The 24,365-nt window shown below is 45.3% G+C and overlaps 1 protein-coding gene across 1 annotated transcript in view; it reads right to left on the bottom strand.

The window, feature by feature from the left end:
* The window catches only part of Sec10 (Exocyst complex component Sec10), a 243,095-nt gene that overhangs the window by 192,097 nt on the left and 26,633 nt on the right, over positions 1–24,365 (bottom strand). Inside the window, exons 4-5 of the mRNA XM_075673687.1 lie at positions 12,935–12,999; positions 2,310–2,448 (exon numbers count right to left, since the gene is read on the bottom strand). Coding sequence (XP_075529802.1) covers positions 2,310–2,448; positions 12,935–12,999 — 204 coding nt within the window. The remainder of the gene's footprint in view (positions 1–2,309; positions 2,449–12,934; positions 13,000–24,365) is intronic.

The following is a 24,365-nucleotide window of genomic DNA, read 5'->3' on the forward strand; positions in this document are numbered from 1 at the left end:
TAATGTCTGCCCTTCATTTTCGGACGCCGCCCAGAAAAGTGAAACTGAAGTCGGTAGACTAAAAGCTTACACAGCAGCTGTAGACAAAAGGATCACAGCCTCGACTACGAATGCAGAATTAATACAGACTATAGATCATCGCCTCAATAGATCATTGCTCTGCCATTAAGCATTGTAATGTACCTACTAACGATGAGGAATTCGAAAGGTTATGTGCCATTCGAAAGCGTGCCAACAGGAATGCTCAACGTACTAAGAATATTGAAGACTTAAGAACTTGTCGATGGGCACAATTGCGCAGCCGTAGACAAAGGGATCACAGCCTCGACTAGGAATGCAGAATTAATGCCGACTATAGATCATTGCCTCAATAGATCATTTCTCTGCCACTAAGCATTGTAATGTACCTACGTTTAACGACGAGGAATTCGAAAGGTTATGTGCCATTCAAAAGCGTGCCAACAGGAAGGCTCAACGTACTAAGAATATCGAAGACCTCAGAACTTGTCGACGGGCACAAAGACCATATACGGCGTTACCTCACCAAACTGAACCGAAAAAGGTGAAGGGACTTTTATGTGACACGGGAGACACAAAAACCGCTGAGCAACATCTGGCGAGTCGTCAGAGGCACTTGCAAAGAGCTGCAAAAGCTTTATCCTTTTATCATTTTCTCATACCAAGTACGGCCACTGTCGTCAAGGATGAAATAGACATGGGAGAGTTTCTGCAAGGACCTTAAATAATTTTGGGGGGCATGTGAACAGCATAATTTTAGAATATGAATACTTAGCTTCGAATATCGAATCAAACAGCGAATAATATGCACATGCATTTATTAGCAAATTGGGTTAATTTGTTATTTTGAAATATTGCAATTACAGTGTCAATGTTAAAAGAACTAGGCTAGTAATTCGTTATACCAAAACATTGTGCAATTGGCTCATGTTAACTTGGAAAATTTAGTTATTCACACTAGCTGTCCTCGCCAGCCTGTGCCTTATTATACCGCATCAAATGCCTGTAAAATCGGAGACATTCCACCGTGCGCCAGTCATCCCTTATCGCACTTGCTTTCAAGCAATAAGCTCAGAATTGGGAGTGGCGCTGCAAAATAAATCAACAAATAAATAAATAAATAAATAAATAAATAAAGTGCACTCTTGCTGTCCACAAACCCATGCCCCTTGCTACTGAGAGGCTTGCTTTCCCACAAAGTTTAGACATTCCATGTCTAAGTGTGCTTTGCAGGCAAATTTCGCTAGCAGCACAAAATCATTGCAAAATTCGGCACAAAATCGCACAAATATTCGTAAATTAGATAGAAACAAATGCTAATAACCTGGTTTGCTCCAGCACAGCTAGCTATATATTCGACTTGATTTGAATATTCGTATCCAACCGAATATTCAAACATTTTCAGATATCTATTTTTCTAATCAAATACAAATATTAAATATATATTATTCTATAATTGAAGTTCTAGAATATTTGCACACCCACAGTAATTCTTAAAGATCGCCTGTGGGAGACCACACAATTATAGTCTGAGCAGGTCTACTCAAAGAGGTAGAAATTTGCTCAAGAAATTTAAATGCATAATTGGCAAGTTAACAAAAATTCACAAACAAAGCTTTTAACTAATTATATTATGACCCACACTGCAATTTAAAAATTGAAGCCGGGGTGTTGCGGACCCACTTGGAACAAATTCTCAGGATGACACCAGTGTCACGATATTAATTCCCAAACATTGCAAAGATATATATGAGCAGTTCAGTTAATTTTGTGCTTCAATGCATAAAACGGCATTGAGTTAAAAACATAATAAGCATATCTCAAAAGTGGGTTCATCCACAGAATTCTTTTTAAGGGGATATGATTGGCAGTCTCACTGGCTCCAACTTGTATTGCAATATGAGCTTTAAGATAATCAGTAAAAAACTTCATTAGTGAAATTTTGCTATTTAGTCGATTATTCATTTCAATTTCTCGTGCAAGTAATGTCTGCCTTGTGCGAAGCCCAGCTCAAGGATCTGCCACAAGCAATTTTTAAAAATTGCTTAATGTCTTCGCAGAAACAACCGGTTAATCACTGATGGGACCTTATCATGTGTGCAAATTATTTTCATTTTTTTTTCTGAATAAGGTTTCACTGTACCTTGAGAATGTGTTCCCTCAGCCCCAGGTGTTGTATAGGTGGACCATAACTATTATGTGCATTACATTGTCGCGATGCAAATGGTCATGGTTGAGAACCACTGGTCCAAAGAAACTAAACAAAAGACATAATAACCAAAGGCACCCACCCTGAAGTGCGACAGAACAGCCGCAACTTGCCTCATGGTCTCCTTGTCACCTTCATGATGTGCTCGGACAAATTCAGCAATTAAGGCCTTCTCGACCTCATTGTACTTCTGAGCAATCCTCAAACGTGCCTTCTCAAACCTGGAACAAAGTCTGAACGTTACCGGCCATAGAGAATAACAAGAAACAGCAACTCACCTACACGCTAGTAGTGCACACAAAGTGGCAAGCAATCTCAGAAGTAGCCACCACATCACTGCTTTCAAACACGTCTAAAATCATTAAAGGGACTGACAACTCACCAAAATCTGTTGTGAGATTGTATTGCAAATAAAAGAATACACTTCATAGTGACAGAATCAAACAGAACATCAGTACTTGCAATTATTTAAATTAGGAAAGAAAGTATGTAATAATACCGTGCACTGCAAGAACTCTACTTTAAAAATAGTTGGATCCACCCATGCGATCACAAACTGTAAATAAGTAAGGTGCAATTATGTTCACCATGCTATTTGCTTAATAAAGCTTTCATTATAATTTACATGCCTTTGCATACTTTTGATGATTATTAATATCACAAAAAAAAAATTCATGTTTACAAGTGGCACTGCCATCCCATGAATGAGTGGAACGGCAGAATATGAGCATCTGGTGACACCCTCATTGCATGGCATCACACCTAAATGCTTTTGTAAGCATGTGAGCTAGGGAGTCTCCCAGTATTCCTTGTGGCGATATATTGCTACAGCAGAGCTATGTCATTTACCAAGAGCAGACCTATCACAATTGAAGTGACGATGAGGACAATGACAATATAACCTGGCAGAGGGACTGTTTGTTCTTGGCAGGGCTACATGCATATGCGCCAATAAATGTATTTGTATGTAGTAATTCCTGTGCACCTTTACATGTAACATTTTAGGTGGATGTTTGCGGTCCCTGTCCTCACCATGGAGCTCCGCAGCAGACGGCCACTCAAGGTTTCCACCACAGCCTCCGGTCAATCAATCTCGACCACGCCGGCTGCCCTACCTACCACGACTTTCATAATGCTTTCCATCCCCAAAAATCCTGGTCTCTTCTCAGGCCTGGACAGTGCTGATGTCGATGGCTGGCTGAATCTCTACAAATGCATCAGCACTAACAACAAGTGGAACCCTACTATCATGCTCGGAAGCGTTACCTTCTACATTGGCCGAATGCTTCGAGTATGGTTTCAAACCCATGAACACGAGGTCACAAGCTGGGACAGCTTCAAGCAGAAGATTCGCGACTTATTGGGAACCCCTTCGGTCGACAGCCTACTGACAGGAAGGAATTACTTGTGCGTAGATGTCAACGGAGCCATATGTAACCTATATAGAAGACATCTTAGCTCCCTGCTGCAAAGCCAACGAAAATATGGCTGAGGCGGATAAGTTGCACACGTCCTTAAAGGTATTGCAACAATGCCTTTAACTTACTTGTGTTTACAAATGTTACGACTTGACAGCATCATTAAAGAATGCCACCGCCTGGAACAAACCAAAAGCCAAAGCATCACACATCAGTTCCAGCACCTTCTGAATACCGCAGCGACATCATCGTGTGACGATCTCTTTCACTCAGCCAGCAGCTGCGATAATGTTACGGGTACCATTCAGCATGAACTTGAGGCGGCTGCCCCAACTACCCTGGAACGTAAGTCATTCGGCCCACCTGTGTTTCTTAAACCCCATGTCCAAGCTACGTCATACAGGAGATTGCCAATATAGGTATCTACTCTGCTTCCCCAGCTCCTCGCTCCGATGTCCAGCCACATTTCGCAACTCTACCTTCACCCACATCAAACTTTCCTCCACTGTTCCAGAATCCATCCGCATGGCGAACTCCCGACGACAAGCCTATTTGTTTTCATTGTCACCGGGTCATCCATATCTCCTGCCACTGCTGGAGTTGCTGGACTTCTACACGACAGTCAAATTTTCCCGGATACTTTAACGCACCTGGGCACTACCACTTGTATATGCCCAGATCTGACCAAGTTGCCCTTCAAGAACAGGTGGCTGAGCCCCGCTACTCCTGCTCACCTTCACCCCAACGCCACCAATCTGGCTCCCCTCAGCCTCACTGACCATCCTCCCCAACCTTTCTACAATGCTCCCAGACTGAAAACTAAGCAACACAGCTCCAAGAGGTGGCGCTGCATCTTCAACCAATCGAAAATCCTCTATTGACGATCCCTACCTAACAGAACCTCCTGGATGTACAGATTGATGGTGTACAAGTCACTATCAACACTGGGACACACCTTTCCATCATGAGTGCCGATTTTCGTTGAAAGCTCAAGAAAATTCTGATGCCAACGATGACTCAAGTTCTCTGTGTCGCTGTTGGCAGAACAGCTGCTATCATTGGAATGTGCAGCGCTCGTGTTTGCATCACTAATCGCCAGACAGGTCTATGGTTGCCCGTGCCAAATGCCCGCATGACATGATGCTGGGCCTCGACTTCCTTGCCACGCACTTCATCTTGATCTTCCCCTTCTGGATCCCGCTGACCAACCTCCAAGCGAGCCACCTCCCAGTGATATGCGAAACACCAACAGCTCATTGTGCCATAAAGGCTCCGTATGTACAGGCTGCCAGCACTGTCTGGACAAACACAACTGGCTGATCTTGAAGCTACTAAAGCATAAAAAGTCTGGAAAAAAATAGAAAAAGGTGTTTGTTACTTAAGAAATAATTCATCAATTCTGAAAGCAAAAACCACATGACTATCACCTTGAGAAGCAACAGATCAAATTCTTACAGCCAGACCTGCACTTGTTGGCTTCTCTAACATGCTGGTATACAACTGCTATCATGCTCATTGTTTACGATTATTTCCAGCATAGGGCTGCATAAATGTGACCGTGACTATAGATTTAAAAAGAAATAAGGCTCTTATAACCATTTTCCTCTACTGTTTACCATATATATAATCAGTGGGCCTCTTCTATATTCCACTTCTGGCTACTTGTGGGATGCTGGAACACAGCCAAACATTCATTTTTTATAGGTCTGTGTGGTCTCTGGCTACCTATGGGCTGCCAGAACAGCCAGGACAATTTTAGACTGGTATTGCACCGAAAGCTCACTGGCTGCTAGCAGACAACAAAACGAGCAATGCGTGCAGCTGGCTAAAGGCTGGCTAATGAGCCATTCCTGATATTTTTTGCATCACTGGACTAGATGCCACTTCCTTTCGGGTATGAGCCATTGCAACAAGCCACTTAAGACTTTTGCCTTAGACAGATGTCCCTTATTTGACTTTGCAGAACACTATTAGATTATGGTACATGTTTATGGTACAAAACTGCAGATGTTTCTCAGAAACCAGCATTAAATTATATACCAGATGTGGCAACTGAGGCCAAGAAAAAAAGATTGAGGGCTTTCCATGAACAGCGCCTCGTCTATGTTGATAGGCTTATGTTAATGCTAGTCAAGTATTTTTTTTTCATTGTAAACAAGCAACTAATATTTAATTTTAATAAGCTAACATTTATTACCTTAATTATTCAATAAGGTGTCAGTGCAAAGGTTGTGGAATACGTCAAGAAATGACCGATAACAACTTGTGTAGCAACCAAGGTCATGTGTATTCCTTTTCTTTAAAAAGAAAAATGAGAAAGAAGCTGCAAAAATTATTTAAAAGTCCACGTAACAATGCGTCCATGGACCAGTAATATAAGTGGTCTCAGACGTAAATGTTTTCATCAGTGCGATGCGTATATTACGAACGTGCAAATCTGAAGCACGGTCTTGTTACGGTTCGGAATGTGAACTATTGCAAGATCGCGCTACTTCGCATTTGGCAGGGACCAAACATGCGCACCAAAAACTGCGGACAGGTTGAGAAAAAAGTGCGGCCGCTTGTTCCTAGTGCCCCTATTTGACATAGTTTGCATAAAGATTGATGTAATATTTGGTGCGCACAAGCGCTGTCACGGTCACAGTGGTTTATTTTTACATTTTACCTATTTCAAGCCCTTTCTTTCTTGTTAAAAAATGTCTTCACAAATCCTAGGTTGATTTATGCTGTTATCGGTCATCTGTCACCGTCATACAAAACTCTTTCACTGGCATCTCATCAACTAGCTAAGTTTATAAATTTAGCTTATTGAACATATTTGTGCACAATGAACAAGAAATATTCACAGTGGCCACCATGAACAACACCCATAAATTAAGGTACAGTAACCGCCATTTGAGTAGTGCCCTCTGGTAATTTTTAATCCTTGGTGACCTGCAGTTAAGAGAGCAGAATACCGCAGAATAAATGTGAAGTGACGTACTGGTCATCGCACATTTGCCAGTATTTCACATCGCTTGCCGAGAAAAAGCTCCAAGATATTTTTGAAAACAATAAAGGGATAAAAACGTTCACTGGCTTGCCGGTCTGCGGCTTCAACCAATTTTTTGAATTAGCTCGATTATTCTGGCTTATTCGCGGTTACACCACAGGTACCATAAAGCCAATTTAGAACAGCAACAGATATTTTATGTGCCGAAGGATGGCTTACTAAAATTTTTGTACTCGATCTGCACAAGACACATCGTAAGTACCACTGCCGCGAATGCAATTTTGAAGGCTTGCATTTTCGCAGAACTTTTAATTAGGACCACCATTTGGCTGCTAAGATTAACTAAATATGAAATGTTACATCCTTGGCTTTCCTTCTGGCGCAGCAGAAGTCTGATTTCGTGTGGTATGGCCCTGCAGAAGATATTGTAGCCTGAGTGCAAATTTGAATGAAGACTGCGGTTGCCATTGGATATTTGTGACCAGAAGTTTCATGAAAGCAAGCAGGCCATTTGTCGGTGTGCTGCACTATCATCCCTGTAACCGGACGAAGTGCATGTGAGAAATAGATTTAGAATGTCACACGCATGGCATCCACCCAATGAATCAATGCAGATTTACTTACCAATAGAGCGCGAAAGCGAGTGCTAAAATGTAAAACAATGCTGATAAGCTACAAGATGAGCAGACTGCACGACCCTATTCACTGAACATGACTTTCCTTCCCAACAGCCCCATGAAATGAGCGACAGTTCAAATCTTTAGATGGTCCACATTTACACTATCGCATAACACTTATATAAAGCATTCATAATGCATTGTATAGCACAAAACGGTTTTCATTTTCTTGCGGCCTAGTTACAATTATGCCAACAAACACACCCATAGGTGGAGAGTTTTCATTTTTCCGGGAGGTGCTGGGGCCGGACCAGCTTTCTGACCCCCCCTCCCACGTGCACACACACACACACACACACACACACACACACACACACACACACACACACACACACACACACACACACACACACACACACACACACACACACACACACACACACACACAAACAAACAAACACCTTGTACTTGAAGAAGCTTCGTGTGATTGTCGCATACTTGGTTATCACTAGTACTGCTTCAGCTTTCTGGCGAAACTGAAGCCTCTCTCTCTCTCTCTCTCTCTCTTGTGAGTCCAAGTATAAGCGCTGCTGCGCATGACTGCTGTTGATTCTGATTTCGAGTGAATCCGGCTTGGCCTCATTTTGGTTATAGCGTGAATAAGTGTTCCCCAATTATCATGCACCAAGATTTTAAAAAAGAAGTTGCGTTACTCGAAGAAAACCTAGCGCACATTGTTTACAGTACAGTGGAATAAACACCAGTAATTGTTTCGTTATTGAGATTTAATTCAGTAATTGCAATTAAACATGTAACTCAAGAAGTACTGTCCTAATTTTCAGTGTCAAGGAGGCATGCGTAAGCACCCCAAAATTATATCTAAATGTGGTGTTTCCAGCGATGCACTAATTGTCTACAGTTATTTTTTTTTTCGACTGGCAAAGGAACTTTGCGAAAAATGAGAAGTGCAACGTGACTGCGCTCCCACCCGCATCATAAAGCAGTACCCTCAATTAAGCACCCTGATTGAAAGCAACTGCATTGCCTGTCGCAAACCCGAAGAGAGAGCGCATCATCTTAACAATGGTTTAGAAGGAGCACAAAAAGCAGGTTTCGCGACTTTGCAGCTATTCCTTCCTCTCATTTCTATGTCACACTTATTATCTGTCTCTCAAGGCTGATTTATCACACTGATAACAAAATCCCTTTATAATACGGCCGAAGTGTCGCTCTGACCACACACGAAATGCAAAAAGCAATGGAATAGGTATAGAATGTTTCAAAATATGGGCATTGCTCGCACGGCATCGAAAGAGTGCACCTGAAGCTATATTTTGAGCCAGAAACTTGCTTCGGACCAAAGCCAAATTAAAGTGACTGTCTTATTTTTCATGAAAATGTATACGTACTGCAATAACAGGTTCGTGTCAAAAAATAAAAGCGATATAAACAGACCGGGAAGCGACCAACGTGTAGAGAAAAGGCAAAATCGATGCGTTTAAGAGAGTAAATATATCACTTCTAAATGAACCGAATTGGCAACCATGATGTCAGCACAAAAAAAAAAAGAAAGAATACACAAAAAAAACGAACACGAGATTTCGGTGTGCCCTTATTATCCATAAATTTGTAAGCTCCGTTGAACACCAGCCTACAGGACGTGTTCAAAGAGGTTTCCTTGTGCAGCTATACACAGTACTGTGTCCATTTTATCACATCTTCAGTGGCTTTCTTGATGACCGACGCTGGAATTCCACAGCAAACATCCATTATCCTTGCCTTGACCTAATCTGACGTCCCGTCTCGATCATGTAAGCACAATTTTTCACATAACTCTAAAGAAAGAAATCGAGTGAGGAGAGGTCAGGTGACCTAGCCGTCCAATTTACAGGCCCGTGCTTTCCAATCTATTGCACATAAAAAGTCGCATCCAGCCAGTTTCCTGCTCGGCTGCTGCTGTGTGCTGGCACCCCATCTTGCTGATACCCCAGAAGTGGAAGACGAGACCGTGGGACTTTGCTGAGAAACTCGTTTACCACTGCTTCAAGGATTTCATTCACGTCAGTGTTTAATCGAAGAAGATGGGACCGATTATAGCACCAGTGTAAATTCCGCACCACACATTGAGCGACCACTGGTATTGGTGCCAATCGTGCTTTACCCAGTGTAGATTGGAGTCACTCCAAAAGTGTACATTATGCAAATTTACCTAGTAGCTTCTGCGAAAATTGGCTTCATCTGTGCACATAACGTTGCTCAAAAAGTCCGGTGACTCATCGGCTTTTGTGAGGACCCAATTCGAGAATTCTAGACGATTCTACAGGTCCTTATCTTCCAAGCACTGATGCTGGTTAAGGTGGTAGAGGTGAAAGGCTGTCATTTAGAATCCTCCAAACTGACGACTTGGATATTGGTACCTGGGCGGCCACATCCCGCACGGTAGCATGAAGGTTTGAGGCGATAATTGCTAGAACGCCCATGCATAGACTTTGAGTCCTCCATCGCTGTTTTTTGAAGCTGCCGGTTTGTTTTAGGTTTTCATAATTTCTGATGACAGTCGATGCGTATGGTCTACCACCATACTTCCATGACTGATATATATATTTTCGGCCTTCCTCTTGTTGTCATTTGCAGGTCCCAAGGTAGGATAATTTGTACCTTCTGCTCATTAGAGAAACACATGGCGACTTTGACAAAACAAAACGCACCTTTAAACATTGTACTGACGTCGATTCGATTTTGTGGAGATAGATTTTGTGGTAAAAAAAGAAAGAAAGAAAGAAACCAATGTGCACTTCATTTATGCTAAGACAACAGCTAGCTATTACAGCTTGTTTCCAACTAATACCAAACGCGGCATGTTACTTCGGCCGGGGCACGGCAGATAAGGCACCAGCTCGATCACAATTTTTTTCTTTATTTCATTTATTTCATTCTGGCTAACTTAGCGTGAGCATGTTCGAGGGCGCTGCTTTATGATCCAGGTTGGAGCGCAGTCATGTGGTATTCTCCATATTACGCTGGGTTTAATTACCAGTCGGAAAAAAAATTAGTACGCAATCAGTACGTCGCTGAAAATACTGCAGTTAGATGTCCCTGCCTCGTTGACACTTTGATAATTAGGATAGTACATCTCGAGTTAAATACAATTACCTAATTAAATCTTAGTAACGAAAAAATTACTGGCAATTACTCCACTGTACTGTAAACAATATGCACTAGGTTTTCTTCAAGCAACACATAGCTCTTTCTTTAAATCTTGGTGCATGATAGTTAATTGGGACACCCTGTACTATTTATGACCTTTGCATGCTACTGACGATATTTCCATCCCTAATAAATGTTGCAAATTATTAGAAATGCTTTTTTTTTTCATGGGTCATTAGCATTGACTGGAAAGAAAAGCAATACTGAGACGCACAACCTTCATGTGCATTTCACACACCGCTGATAAGACTGCTGAAGGGGTCACTGAAGTCTTTCGGTTTTTTTCATGGTCAAAAAAGCATGCAAAGTAATTTGAAGCATGGTGAACATACAGCAACATATTCTTTCTCTAGGCATAGGCTATCCACAAAATTAGAAATCCTTTTTAATTAGATACTTACATCTCTTTCAAAAATGTAATAAACTTTGTCCTGTGTGTACATTTAAATATATTGCATGTGTGCATGCTGTTTACAGTGTAAATTTAAAACAATGTTGAAGTGAGAAAATACGGATGAGGCAGCTGTCGCTAGTGCTTCTAATGCACATGTCACCTTATTGTCAGGGTTTGCAATAAAGTGAAACAATGAATTAAAAGCCGTGCACGTCCGCACCAACAATGATGCAGAAAGCTATTAGCCCCAGCAAAATTTCAAGTGAAAAGGTGGAGGACAGTCAAAAGAAACCTTAAATGATGTTGGTGACAAAGCTCTGGTAATGGCACTGTAGGTGTGTGTTTCTGTGGGGGGGGCTTCAACATCGCCTGGGGGGTGGGAGGCTCGACCCCCTCCCCCCTGAAAACTCCGGAAAGGTGCTCAGGCCCCGGAGCCCCCCCGTAGTTGGCCTCTTTGAACACACCGACACTACAAGGATGCCGATGCAGAAACGCATTACTTAGGCTTGGATTGCAGGGCTAAGGGCTAGCCAACGGCTTTGTGGTTGCCACTGAACATGCACAGCCTACTACATAAATTTGGAATCTCACTTAAAGTTACTGTTTTGGCGCAAGTTGGTTCAGCTCGGCGGTTTGGCGCAAGATGGCTCAACTGGCGCAGTACTTGAAAAGAATGAGAAGAATCAACGTTTGTTTTTGGCGGCAAGAGATCGAAATTTCTTTTCAATGCTGCAGTACTTACTTCATTCGGAAGGGGTGATAGATTGTTTTGCCAAGCTAAGTAGCCTCTTATATATATATTTTAGTTGTTTTAAGGTGTTGTTAAACCGTGGCGATGCTGGTTATTCTGTTACGGTGATGGTGCGGACGTATAAATCAATTAATTATTTTATTTTTTAAAAAGAACCAGTTTCAGGTCTTTTCGGAGCTTTCAATACACTTGTACAGAAGAATCTCATTAATTCGAACTTCAAGGGGACCGGAAATTTATTCAAATAAAACGGAGTTCAAATTAAGGAGAGCGCCTTTGAATATGGCGCCCGATTAACAGTACAGTACAGCGCACAATACCAAAACCCATCACTGGGCTCTCTTTGAAAAGGTCTTATCTTTCCTCCATGAGTGCATGATATGTGCTGGAAGAAGCCTAGGTTCCATATAAACTCCAAGTGTGACAAAATCATGCCTCGTGCACCATTTGCTGTTTACCATACGTTTGGTAACAGTGCAAAAGCAAACAAGGGCAAAAGGACGAAAAACACTACAACAGGGCACTGACTTGCTTACCTACTTACTAATCAGGCGCTATATTTAAAGGAGCTCTGCTTTTTCTTCCTTTTGCGCTGTTACCAAAAGTACAATGAATCCTAACCAACTGGCCTGCCTTGCCTTCGTGCTCCACCACTTGCTGTGAAGGAAAACGTGCTAAGGTGAGTTGACAAGGGTGGTGGCATGACACTCGCCGTGCTACCGAATGTTTAAGATGATGTGATCGAGGGCACACTAGGAGGAGGTCGCCTTTAGTTAGGGTCTGTGCAAAAACTGGTGCATGGGAGTGAGAGATTTTGTTTGAAATAACCATTTCATAGTTTTTGCTGTTGGAATTCACGGGAGTTTTTCTCTATTCAAATACATAGGACTTGGCTAGGAGAGCATTTCAAACTACCGTCAATTCAAATGAAGAGATTTCGAGTTATCGTGACTTCACTATATCAGCCTCTTGATAGCAACATCCCTGCTGCCTTTTGGGTTTACACAATAACTGCAATGGAACAAAAACTTAGGAGTGGGGATCTTGAACTCTGGGCTGACACAAACAGGAGGGTGGGAGAGTACAACTCTTTGCAAGGAAGTTTCAGTTTGTATTTCTTCTGTAATTGCCTCTTCAATGCTGCTTCAAAGCTACTTAAAGTACATAGTATTCCTGAAACTTCACAGATAGCCTGCTGCACAAAGATCTTCCAAAAATACTTTTTACTCTGCTGTCGACAAAGATATGAAAACATCAACTTGCTGTAAACCAAATGAACTCTCTGTAAGTGACAACAACCAAAGCACACCAATTAGGAAGGGGCATACTTTCCATAAGGCAACTCTTGGGCTATCAGATGGAGTTTTTGAATAATGTCAGCTGCTTCGTGAAGCTGCAAAAAAGAAAAAAAAAACGGAAGAGAAAGGTTATCCATATAACCACATACTATGCAACAAGTAAACATAGGTGCCAGCTTTTTCTATGGTTTAGACAAAACTATGTATCCTCCATTCATTGTTAAAAGTGACCCAATGTGTCTTTCACATGAGCAGAACAATTTTCACTTGAAAGCTGACATTTTCTACCTGAATGTGGTGGGAATGGACAAGAGCATTTTGAAGAAAATCTTGCAGCAAGCAAAATGTCAAATTGTAGCACCTGCCTCCAGTTTTGCGGTAGGTGGTCGAAGAAAATTAAAAATTTGGTTAAAAGCAAAATATAGTGTTTTCATTGTAAATGTACCCTTCAGGTACCTCCAACATCAAAAGCAAAACAAGAACACTTTTGGAAGGTTTAAGAAAAGCCCCTTGAGTTTCTCAAATTTTTATGAAGCTCAATGAAATGATTTTGAAAAATCATGATAAAAAATGGACCTTGCGACGGACTATGGAGTTAGTAACAGTTTCTCTCTCTTTTTTTTTTTGAAGGCTTCTCTCATAACAAAAAATGCAAAACAAAATTTTTCTGTTCAGTTATTAAGATAAGGTGCCGTGAATGCAAGATAAATGCTTTTTTCTCTGTCATGAGCGTAACAATGTTGCAGGCAGTGCCGAAACTTGGCACCCAAATTTGTGAGCTTGGCGCCTCAAGGCAATTCATTTCCCTAGACATGGCTTCCTCCACACTAACATGATAAAAAATTCTCATGTTTCTTGGCATTTTCAAACATGGAGCTGAAAGAAGAAAGCTTGATGCAGACTACCAAAGACATTTTTGTAGATATTCAGTACTACTTTTCTGATGCAGATGTGTCTGATCGATAAAGGGAAAATTAGACATCCAAATTAGACAAATTAGATGTTGAGTGCACTAAATAGGGCATGGTAACGGTACACACAGATTTATGGCGATCCGCTGTGGTGGCTTCAGTGGCTATGGTGTTGCGCTGCTAAGCCCGAGGTCACAGGATCAAATGCTGGCTCCAGCGGCCGCATCTCAATGGGGGCAAAAACGCCTGTGCCCCATGCATCGGGGAACATTAAAAATCCCCTGGTGGTTAAAATTAATATGAAGTCCCCCACTATGGCATGGCTCTAATCAAATTGTGGTTTTGGCATGTAAAACCCCGGAATTCAATTCAAATTCAATTTAGATTTGTGGCGAGATTTCTGAAGTTCAGCATTACTTTACAAATGGTTTCATACAGAATGCAGCTAAAAGCATGTCTGGAAGCAGGCAGGCCAGCAATAACTTTTCTGGCACGCCTCCAACTAAACGAGTGGCATCAAAAGATTGAAGCAAAGGCTTCTCGTGCATTGGGGTTTGTTTATCCAATTCCCCTATCTTATAGAGGGACATGCAGTCGAACCTCAATATATTGAAAAGCGCAGTGATAGCGAAATACAGTAGTTGGATGTAGCTAGAATTTGATATATAAGATCACGTAAAAAACACATAATAAACTTGTGTACATCAATCAATGAACCAACTGTGGCGCAGTAAATACTCACTTGAAGTTCACACAAAGTACTTATTTCTATGACTGAAAGTACTGCAGCAGTGTAGCCTGCTTCTCATTGGCAGCTGTGTGCTTAGCCATGGCATCCTCAAAGTAGTCTAGACGATACACAAGCAATAGGCCAGTGCCTTCTATAGCACCGCAGTAGTGGCGTAGAAGGGCCAAAGCAGCTACCGCCTCAGTTGAAGTTGGAAGCAGGGCAACATCAGTGCTTGCGGGATCAACCTTGGCAGCGTCTTCGTTTGGCCACTACTACCGCTGCGATCTCCACGTCCATCAATCTAAGCATTTTGAAACACTGCCAATAACAAAGTATTAAGTCGCATCTGTCATGACGTCTGAGTGAGCCCAGTTAATGCGTGCTGTCGCGCATCTTTGTGGAAGCAAAACGCCATTTCTTGTGAGGCGCGGCAGGCGCAGAGCGCGGCACCGAGGAGGAGTCAGGGTAGCAAATGCAATGCGCTGTTGACGTTGTCGAACTAGCCAAGCAGACATTTGTGTACACCACTACGTTCAAATGACACCCTTGGCACAATCGTTGTGTGCACCTATAGTGCACAGTAGTTTGAAACACCCACCGCTATTTTCGAGGGTGTTGCGGGAAAGCTGACCACCTGTCAACAGAGCGCACGTGGTCTGGGATGGCGCAGTTCGATATATTTATTTTACGTCCCGACCCCGTTCGAAATAAAAAATTTAAGATGCATGCGATTTTCCAGGTGATATAGAAAGCATTGAATATACACAATAATTCCATATATCCATGTTCTATATATTGTGGTTTGACTATATGTACATAGAAAAGGCAGGTCATTGTTTTAATGAAAGAGCATGAGAACATCGCTTAGCACCACACAATGCATCTGGAGGACAGCAGGATTTTTAATGTAGGAATTGTGGGTACACACCAAAATTTGACAACACAGCTTTCTTTGTCCAAGGTATCTAATAAACTTCAAAGGGAAGTCATCAAAATGTATTTCATTGTCAGGAGCTCTGACAAATGTCAGTGTCCTTGTTACGAAAGAAAGTGGACTTTCTTGGATAGTTTTGTATGCTGGCACCCAGCAGGTTTCTAAGGATTCTTAATTATCCTCTTCCATGGCTCAAGTTTCTTCTTGAAATGTTTGTCATCTGGTTTTACATATTTTTTTTGTTGCTATGCCTCTTTCACTAAGAGTCAGTGTTGTTAATTTGGGTGGTTTTGTTTTTCGACCTTTATTGTTTTGTGCCTCTTTATATATTTTATAATCCTAGTCCACTCCATTCACTTTAAAATTTCATATGCATAAATTTGATGACAATTCATTATTGCCTGCTGGTTTTTTAAAAGCAGTGGAGTTTCTAAAGTGGTGCTTATTGCCTGGCTCGTTCCTGCTCAACAAAGAAGTTTGGGCTAGTTGGTGATAACGTAACTTTGACATCATAACAAGCGCTAAGGAACGCAGAAACAGAGAAGAGACTGAGAAGAGGTTTAGGCGTTTGGAAAGGGACCGACAACCACACAAGAAAGCCTGGAGCATAGGTGATGTTTGGAAGCATTTCGATGCAGTTTTCTTTCTGGCATTGCTGTTGCTCTGCCATAAAGGAGCGTGCTAGCTGGCAGCCTTCTTCGGCTTTCGGGTGACGTCGGACACAGGTAGACACTCGGAGGCGTCAGGACGGTATGGAAGGAGCGTGTCGATGGTATGCGTAGGCTCGCGGCCATACAGGAGGAAGAAAGGTGAAAATCCCGTAGTGGCCTGGATCGCGATGTTGTACGCGAACGTGATGAATGGAAGGATGCGGTCCCAGTTACAATGACTAGATGCCACGTACACAGAGAGCATATCACCAAGTGTGCGGTTAAATCGCTCTGTGAGCCCGTTAGTCTGTGGGTGGTATTCCGTGCTTGACCGATGAATAATGTGGCATTCCGAAAGCAAACTTTCGACGATTTTGGAGAGGAAGGCGCAACCTCGATCGCTGAGGAGTTCTCGAAGTGCGCCGTGTCGAAGCACGAAGCGATGTAGGACGAAAGAGGCTATATCCCGCACTGTAGCACTTGGTAAAGCAGGAGTTTCGGCGTAGCGTGTCAAATGGTCAACAGCAACTACGATCCACTAACTGCCGTCTGATGTGATAGGAAGCGGGCTGTATAGGTCGATGCCGACGCGATTGAAGGGAGTGGCAGGGCACGGGAGCGGCTGCAAGGCACCAGACGGGCGTAAAGGCGGCGATTTGTGGCATTGACAGTCAAGACAGCACCGAACAAACTTGTGTAAAAAATTGTACATGCCGCACCAGTAGTAGCGGTGGCGAATTCGTTCGTAAGTCTTGAAGACTCCGGCGTGGCCACACTGCGGACCGTTGTGGAAAGCGGCACATATTTGAGACCTTAAGCTGTGGGGAACCACCAGAAGCCACCAACGACCTTCAGGAGTGTAATTGCGTCAGTGCAGCAAATGGTCACGAATGGCGAAATGAACTGCTTGGCATCGGAGGGTTCGGGATACAGGGATGGTCGATGATCCAGAAAGATAGTCGAAAAGAGAAGCGATCCAGGGGTCACGACGTTGTGCAGTGGCAAAGGAGTCCATGTCGAGAGATGACATGGAATGTGCAGAAGTTGTTCCGCAGGCCGAGTCTGGAGGTAAAGGTGAACGAGACAAGGCATCTGCGTCGGAGTGTGTGCGCGTGCTGCGGTGCACGACGCGAATATCGTACTCCTGGATGCATAGTGCCCAACGGGCTAGGCGGCCAGTGGGATCTTTCAAGTTGGTGAGCCAACAAAGCGCGTAGTGATCTGTGACCAAGTCGAATGGGCGCCCGTACAGGTATGGTCGGAACTTGCCAAGTGCCCATACTAAAGCCAAGCACTCTTTTTTGGTCACACTGTAATTGGCCTCAGGCTTCGTCAGCGTGCGACTCGCATAGGCAACTACGTATTCGGGGTAGCCGGGCTTTCGTTGGGCGAGTACGGCGCCAAGACCGACCCCGCTGGCATCTGTATGTACTTCAGTTGCAGCTGAAGGGTTGAAATGGCGAAGAATAGCTGGGGAGGTCAGAAGACAATGCAGCATAGCAAAGGCGGAGTCACATGCAGGGGACCAGCAGGAGAGGGCGGCGTCACCGCGTAGAAGCTGAGTCAATGGTGCCATGATCGATGCGAAATTCCGAACAAAGCGCTAGAAATATGAGCATAGGCCCACAAAACTTCGAAGTTCTTTGATAGTCTGAGGCTTCGGAAACTCAGCGACTGCTTGAAGTTTTGCAGGATTGGGTAGAACGCCGTGCTTGGACACAACGTGGCCTAAAATGGTAAGCTCTCGCGCGGCGAAGCGACACTTCTTGAGGTTGAGTTGAAGGCCAGCGTTCGTTAGACAGGTCAAAACATGTCTGAGGTGGAGCAGGTGACCGTGCAGAACCAATTTGTGCAGGAGATCAAGGTCAGCGCATTCGGAAGGTGTGAGGGTATCGGCAATGGCATTCGAGAATGCATCCCTGGACGTTTCCTCAAGTGCGGAAATCGAAGATGGTTGGCCGGAGTCGACATCAAAAGAGTCTCCAGGCCGTTAACCAAAGACGAAGAGTCGATGAGTTCCACGAAGCCAAAGCATTCACCAACGAGCCACTTAATAGGTGCACAGAGGGGATTGTAAAAGTATATATTGCTGCAGCCGCCAGCCGTGTCAAGCGTTACGAAGGGTAGTGGAAGAGATTCACAGCTCATGAAGATGTCGGACGGCGTGAAGAGGACCGTTGCATCAGCGACGGCATCGCAAGAGACAGGTATGAGGGCGAAGGAGCCAGGTGGAATATCTGTGTCCTCGTGCATGGTAAGTTTAGAAGGGTGGTCACAATCTTCGTCCAAGGGTGCGTCACAAGGGGAAAATTCAACTTCGGCATGTGCGCAGTCGATCACAGCTTTATGACAGGATAAGAAATCGCATCCGAGGATGACGTCACGCGAGCAGGTGGGAAGAACAATACACTCAACGATGTAAACAATGCCGTGAATAAGCACACATACAGTACAGGCTGTGTACGGAGTGACGTGCTGCGTGCTTGCCGTACGAAGCGACAGTCTAGAAAGCGGCGTGGTCACCTTGCGCAGCGAACGGCACAGTTTGGCGGCTATCACAGAAACGGCTGCGCCGGTATCCACAAGAGCAAATGCAGGAACACCTTCTACACAAATTTCGACCACGTTAGCAGGAGAGGTGCGAGGACTTAGACCGTTCAAATGGGGCGCAGTTTTTGCCTCTTGAACTGCGACGTTCAGTTTTCCTGGTCAGGTGGTGCAGGTCGCCGATGCATTGGGGAGAGCAAGCGTTGGCGAGGGGATGGCGAGCGACGCGAATGAAATTCTGGGATGTTAGCACGAGCGTACGGTTGGTGCAAGAAGAATAACAGATGGGACAATTGTCAGGTGTCCTCCAAGGATTAGCTCGCGGCGCGGTCCAAGAGGCAGCATGGGCTTCCAGTGGCACCGGTTGGGACTGGGTCGCGAAAGACGCCGGTGGAGGCCTACGTACTGCCTGCGCGTACGTAAGAGGCGCGGCCACAGGCAGGACTGGCTACGCATAGGTGAGAGGCGTGGCGACAGGCTGCACTGCCAGCGCAGAGTTGAGATTCGCGGCTGCAGGTGGCTGATGGTGTGCGGAACGGACAACTTGAGCGACCTCTTCGGAAATGAGGGTGGTGTGCGGAACGGACAACTTGAGCGACCTCTTCGGAAATGAGGGTGCAGAGCGTGTTTGGAAGACGAGAGGTGGGCTCCTGAGTGAAGGGGACAAAGAAAGTTGGCGGGCAACTTCCTCAAGCACGAAGTCTTTGACCCGCTGAAAGAATGAGGATGGGTCGTACATGTTGTCAAGGCTCGCCAACAAGTCGTCGCTTCCGAGAGCACGCCGAGTCAAAGCGCGTTGCTTCCTTAACTCATCGTAACTTTGGCATAGGCTGATGACTTCAGACACAGTGCGCGGATTCCTGGCTAGGAGCATCTGGAATGCGCCGTCATCGATGCCTTTTAGTATATGGTGAATTCGCTCAGCTTTGGGCATTGCGGCGTTGACTTGTTTACGAAGGTCCAAGACGTCTTCAATGTAGCTTGTGAACGTTTCTGCCGTCTGCTGTGCTCGGGCGCGCAAGCGTTGTTCAGCGCGCAGCTTGCTAACAGCGGGTCGGCCGAACACTTCTGTAACGGTTGTCTTGAAGACTGACCGTGTGGGTACGTCACTTTCGTGGTTGTGGAACCAGAGTTGGGCAACACCAGCCAGATAAAAGATGACGTGGGTTAACTTGGCTGGATCATCCCACTTGTTGTGCGCGCTCGCCCGTTCATATGACGCAAACCAGTCTTCTACGTCTTCGTCGTCTGCACCGCTGAAGATCTTGGGGTCCCGTTGTCGTGGGACGCCGGTACGGGTGACAGACTGTGGCGTCAGCGCCGTTTCGGATGAGCTGTCGGTCATGGCGGGCGGTAGCATTCTTGATCGCAGCTCCAGGGTTTCAAGCGACGGGGTTTGAATCCCAGCACCTCCACCAATTGAGAAGAGGTTTATTGGCGGCTCCTAATGTGAAGGCACAGCGACCGGGAACGGCAAGGCAGCTCGAAGCACTGTCCAAAAAGGACGCCAGCAATCAACAGCGCGAGCCGAGCCAAGCCGTGCGTTGGCGATGCGTCTGTGTCGCAAGGTGCGTTTTCTTCTTCACAAGACATACAGATTGTATGGGTGAGTGTCCCGTTCAGTCTATGTGTCTCTTCTTTGTGTTCGTGTTCCTTAGCATTTGTTATGATGTCGAAGTTCCATTTTAGCTGTTCTGTTGTTCTTGCTGTTTTTTTTTTGCAAGTTCATTTGCACACAGCATGCACTTTTCATGGAGTGTTCTTAGAGCTATTATGAATTTCTTTTGTTGCCTATCTGTGGTTTTAATACCTTGCGCACTATCCTCATGCATATTGTCACTGTTGCGCATGGCCATTTGCACGATTTGCATGTTCCATAGCTGCAATTACGTCTTCCTTCTGCCTTTAACGACATTTCGATGGCACATGTCAGACATAAGTTTATATCACAAACTACTGTACCTTGAGTTTCTGAAAGGTAGCTGGAAGTCATGCCCATTAACGTTCATTGAAAGTCTGTGCATGTTAACGTTTCCCATCCATGTCAGTGTTTTTGCACACTCCCCCACATATACTTACATAATGAACCAACTGGCTCAAACTAAAGTTATATTGCAACATGTGCGCCCTCTGCACTGGGCTTCTTCGATTTTCCATTTCTGGCTACCCGCGGGCTGCCAGAACCTGCCAGGACGATTTTGGTCTGGCTGCTCTCTGGAAGTTCTCTGGCTAGCAGACGAGACGACTAAAAGAGGCGATGGGCGCTTGCCACCATCTTTGCGAAGACTTCACGGATTGCAACGCGGGCGCTTGAGAACTTAAAATTTACCTCGCCCAGCCAACTGTCTACGGTCATCTTCGGATTTCCTCACTTCTAGCGTTATCTTCCTAGGTGCTAACGCACCGTTGCACATTGCGAAGCGGTGTGATACAAGCAGTGGTGAATCGTTTGAAGCTTTTGTGCGTGTATGTGCGTGCATCCCCAAGGCTCCTTCGCAGCGGTGATCAGCGCACCGCACTCTCATGCATGCATGCTATCTGCATCGTGTTCTACGCAAGTTGCAGACACTCATTTATACATATTGCGGTACATTTTCGGTTCGTCTTTCTTTGGTGGTGTTCTTTTTCACATATCTCACGTACCGTATTTATTCGCGTATAACCCGCACCAAAATGTGAAAAAACGCGTTTAAAAAGTGGGGGTGCGGGTTATCTGCGAATTTTTTCCTTGGGAGGGGGGGGGGGGGGGGTCGGCTTCACCGCAATGTGCGGCGGCCTCCCCGTGTAGTCCGCCATCCCCATCGTCATCGACGCTTGTCAAGCCGATGAAGGGCCAACGAAAGGCCAGCATTGTTGAGCCTCGCGTTAGGCGCTGTTTAGTGTACTTACCCCTGTTTGCACTGTTTGCCTGCTTTGTTTTGGCATCATGAGTGCGACTCGACGGCAGTGTTTCACAGCGAAAGAGAAGCTAAAGATTATAGCCGCTGCCGAAGAAATCGGCAACAGAGCTGCTGCAAGACAGCATGACGTCGACGAGTCGTGCATTCGCGACTGGAGGAAGAAAAAAGAGAGTCTCGAAGCAACGAACCGGAACAGGCGAGTGTTTCGGGGTCCGAAGACTGGCGCGTACCCCCACCTCGAGACGCAGCTTGCGAAGTTCATTGAGGAGCAGAGAAGTCGTGGCCACGCTGTTTCGACTGAGATGGCGCAAATGGAAGCCCTGAAGTTGGCCCGGGAATTGAACATTCCACGTGAGTTTCGTGCAAGCCGTGGATGGCTTCAGCGCTTCATGCGAAGACATGGATTTTCTATGCGGCGGCGAACAACCATGTGCCAGCGGCTTCCTGAAGCCTACGAGGAAAAGTTGTTGAACTTTCAACGATATGTGATCGCACTTCGGAAGGAGCACAGCTATTTGCTGTCTCAGGTGGGAAATGCTGATCAAACACCTGTGTACTTTGAGATGCCGATGGACACGACCATGGAAAAAAAGGGCTCCAAATCAGTCAGCGTGCTGACCGGCGGAAATGCCAAGCTGCGCTGCACAGTCATGCTATGCGCTTTGGCTGACGGCACGAAACTGCGCCCGTATGTGATTTTCAAACGCAAGACGCTACCTAGCATTCCACTGCCCCCAGGAATCGTTGTGCGTGCGGAAGAAAATTCGTGGATGAACAGTGGCCTAGTCGGTGACTGGCTTCGAGTAATCTGGGAGCGAAGACCAGGCGCCTTGCTGGCACGCCGGTCGATGCTCGTACTAGATTCCTTCAGAGGCCACTGCACTGATGCGGTGAAGACTCGCCTTCGCACACCGACGGGACGCGTGCGAAGGCCTGATATTCCATTGCTGTGCCAGTGGATCGTGGATGCGTGGAAAGCGATACCGGCCGATTTGGTGCGCAAAAGCTTTAAAAAATGTGCGATCAGTAATAGTCTGGATGGTTCCGAGGACGACTACGTCTTTGAGAGTGGCGATGAAGCCTCGGATGGCAGTAGTGAGAGTGGCGACGATTAAGAATCGGATAACCAGTGACGTGGTGGCGGTCGTTTGAATAAATGTTCTGAAAACGAAATGATCACTGAGTGTGAGTTGCATCTTTCTAGCGCTCATTTTTTTTTTTTTCAGGTAAACGTGCGGGTTATACGCGAGTTTTTTTTTTTTTTTTTCCACCGAGTTCAAAGTTAGGGGTGCGGGTTATACGCAGGGGCGGGTTATACGCGGGTAAATACGGTATGTATGCGGAAATATCTCCTTTTTCTGCAGTTAGCAAAGGTGTTGCAGCTAGCCCCTGTTCGCTTCATGTCTCCATCGTGTGCTTGGGTGGCAGCTCGAAACCAATATGTGTCCGAACTGCAGGCCATTGATGTAAGAATGCACTGGTTGAGTAATAGGCACACATATATTAGACACACGTACATTAGACACATGTACATTGGCTTATTGCTCTCACGATCGCGAAAAATCTTGTTTTTCGTGTGAAACATTTTGCTGGTCACAGGCGGAGTGCATTTTCAAGTGCCAGCCGCGTCCCCAGCTCCTTAGGGTCAAAATGAGAAGCACCATCAGCTATGACAAACTTTCTGAAATCGAAGTCCAAGCAGGTCGGCACGAAATTTTATGGGTATAAGACATACAATATCCTGGTTTTTTATGTTTTGTGAAGTGATGACACAACGCCAACTCATCAATGTCGCCGGTAGGCGACGTGATCACTGCGTGCCGTGATCCTCGAGCTATGACTTTCGAGGATACAATCACTTACGCATGATTTCGCATCTTGTCACTGGACGCGTTGGATGCCATCTGTTGCGCTGCACAAGGTGAGGTTGGCCTAGTCCACGTCCTGTGCCAAGTCGTGCGAAAGTGATCGTATCCCTGAATGCAACTATACATTTTCAAGCTGGCAATGCATAAACGATCTAACTACACCGAACACACGCCGGCCTTGCCGGGCGCTGCCATGCTGCTAGCATGTTTACATTTGGTCAGCTGTCCCGGCATTCGATTTTGCAAATTTCGGGCAGGTTCGGGTTGTCTTGGGATCCCAGCCCACGTGACTTCCTATCAGGACCAGAACTAGCTGGCTGCCATCTGACTGCCAGCGGGCTGCCAGAACTACAAAAATCGAAGAGGCCCACTGCCATGAATATGCAACCATGTGATTGGTGTCATCACGCGGGATCGGCATGATGGCTTGTCGACTGCAGTACAACCAAGCCAAGCCGCCGCCACCAGACTTTTCTGACATTGAGGAGACTGCATGTGAATACCTGCTCCACTACTATGGCTGCCAGTCTAGCTTGTGCGTCTGATTTCAAGCTCAATCACCGATAAGGTCTACAAGTGCAAACACATTGATGGCAAGCTTCCTGCGACAACTCATCACCAGCCTTTTCACCAGCCTTTTCACCAGCCATACTACTCCGGCTGCTAGGCAGCCATCTCTCGTTTACATCAGAATTCTCCACCGCCATCCACCATGTCAAGAGGTGATCAAAACGGCCGGCTGATGCTCTTAGCTATGTGGACATCGCGACATTATTGTCACGTCCGATACCACTCGACCTGCAGACACTCGCATCGCACCAACCTAAGGATCCTGAACTGTCTCGACTCCACTTGTCTGCTACATCACTGTGGCTTGCGGATATATTGCTTGATGGAGTTACACTCGTCTGCAACACTTCC

Source organism: Dermacentor variabilis, chromosome 11 (assembly GCF_050947875.1).
Source record: "Dermacentor variabilis isolate Ectoservices chromosome 11, ASM5094787v1, whole genome shotgun sequence".
In the NCBI taxonomy this organism is placed as follows: domain Eukaryota; kingdom Metazoa; phylum Arthropoda; class Arachnida; order Ixodida; family Ixodidae; genus Dermacentor; species Dermacentor variabilis.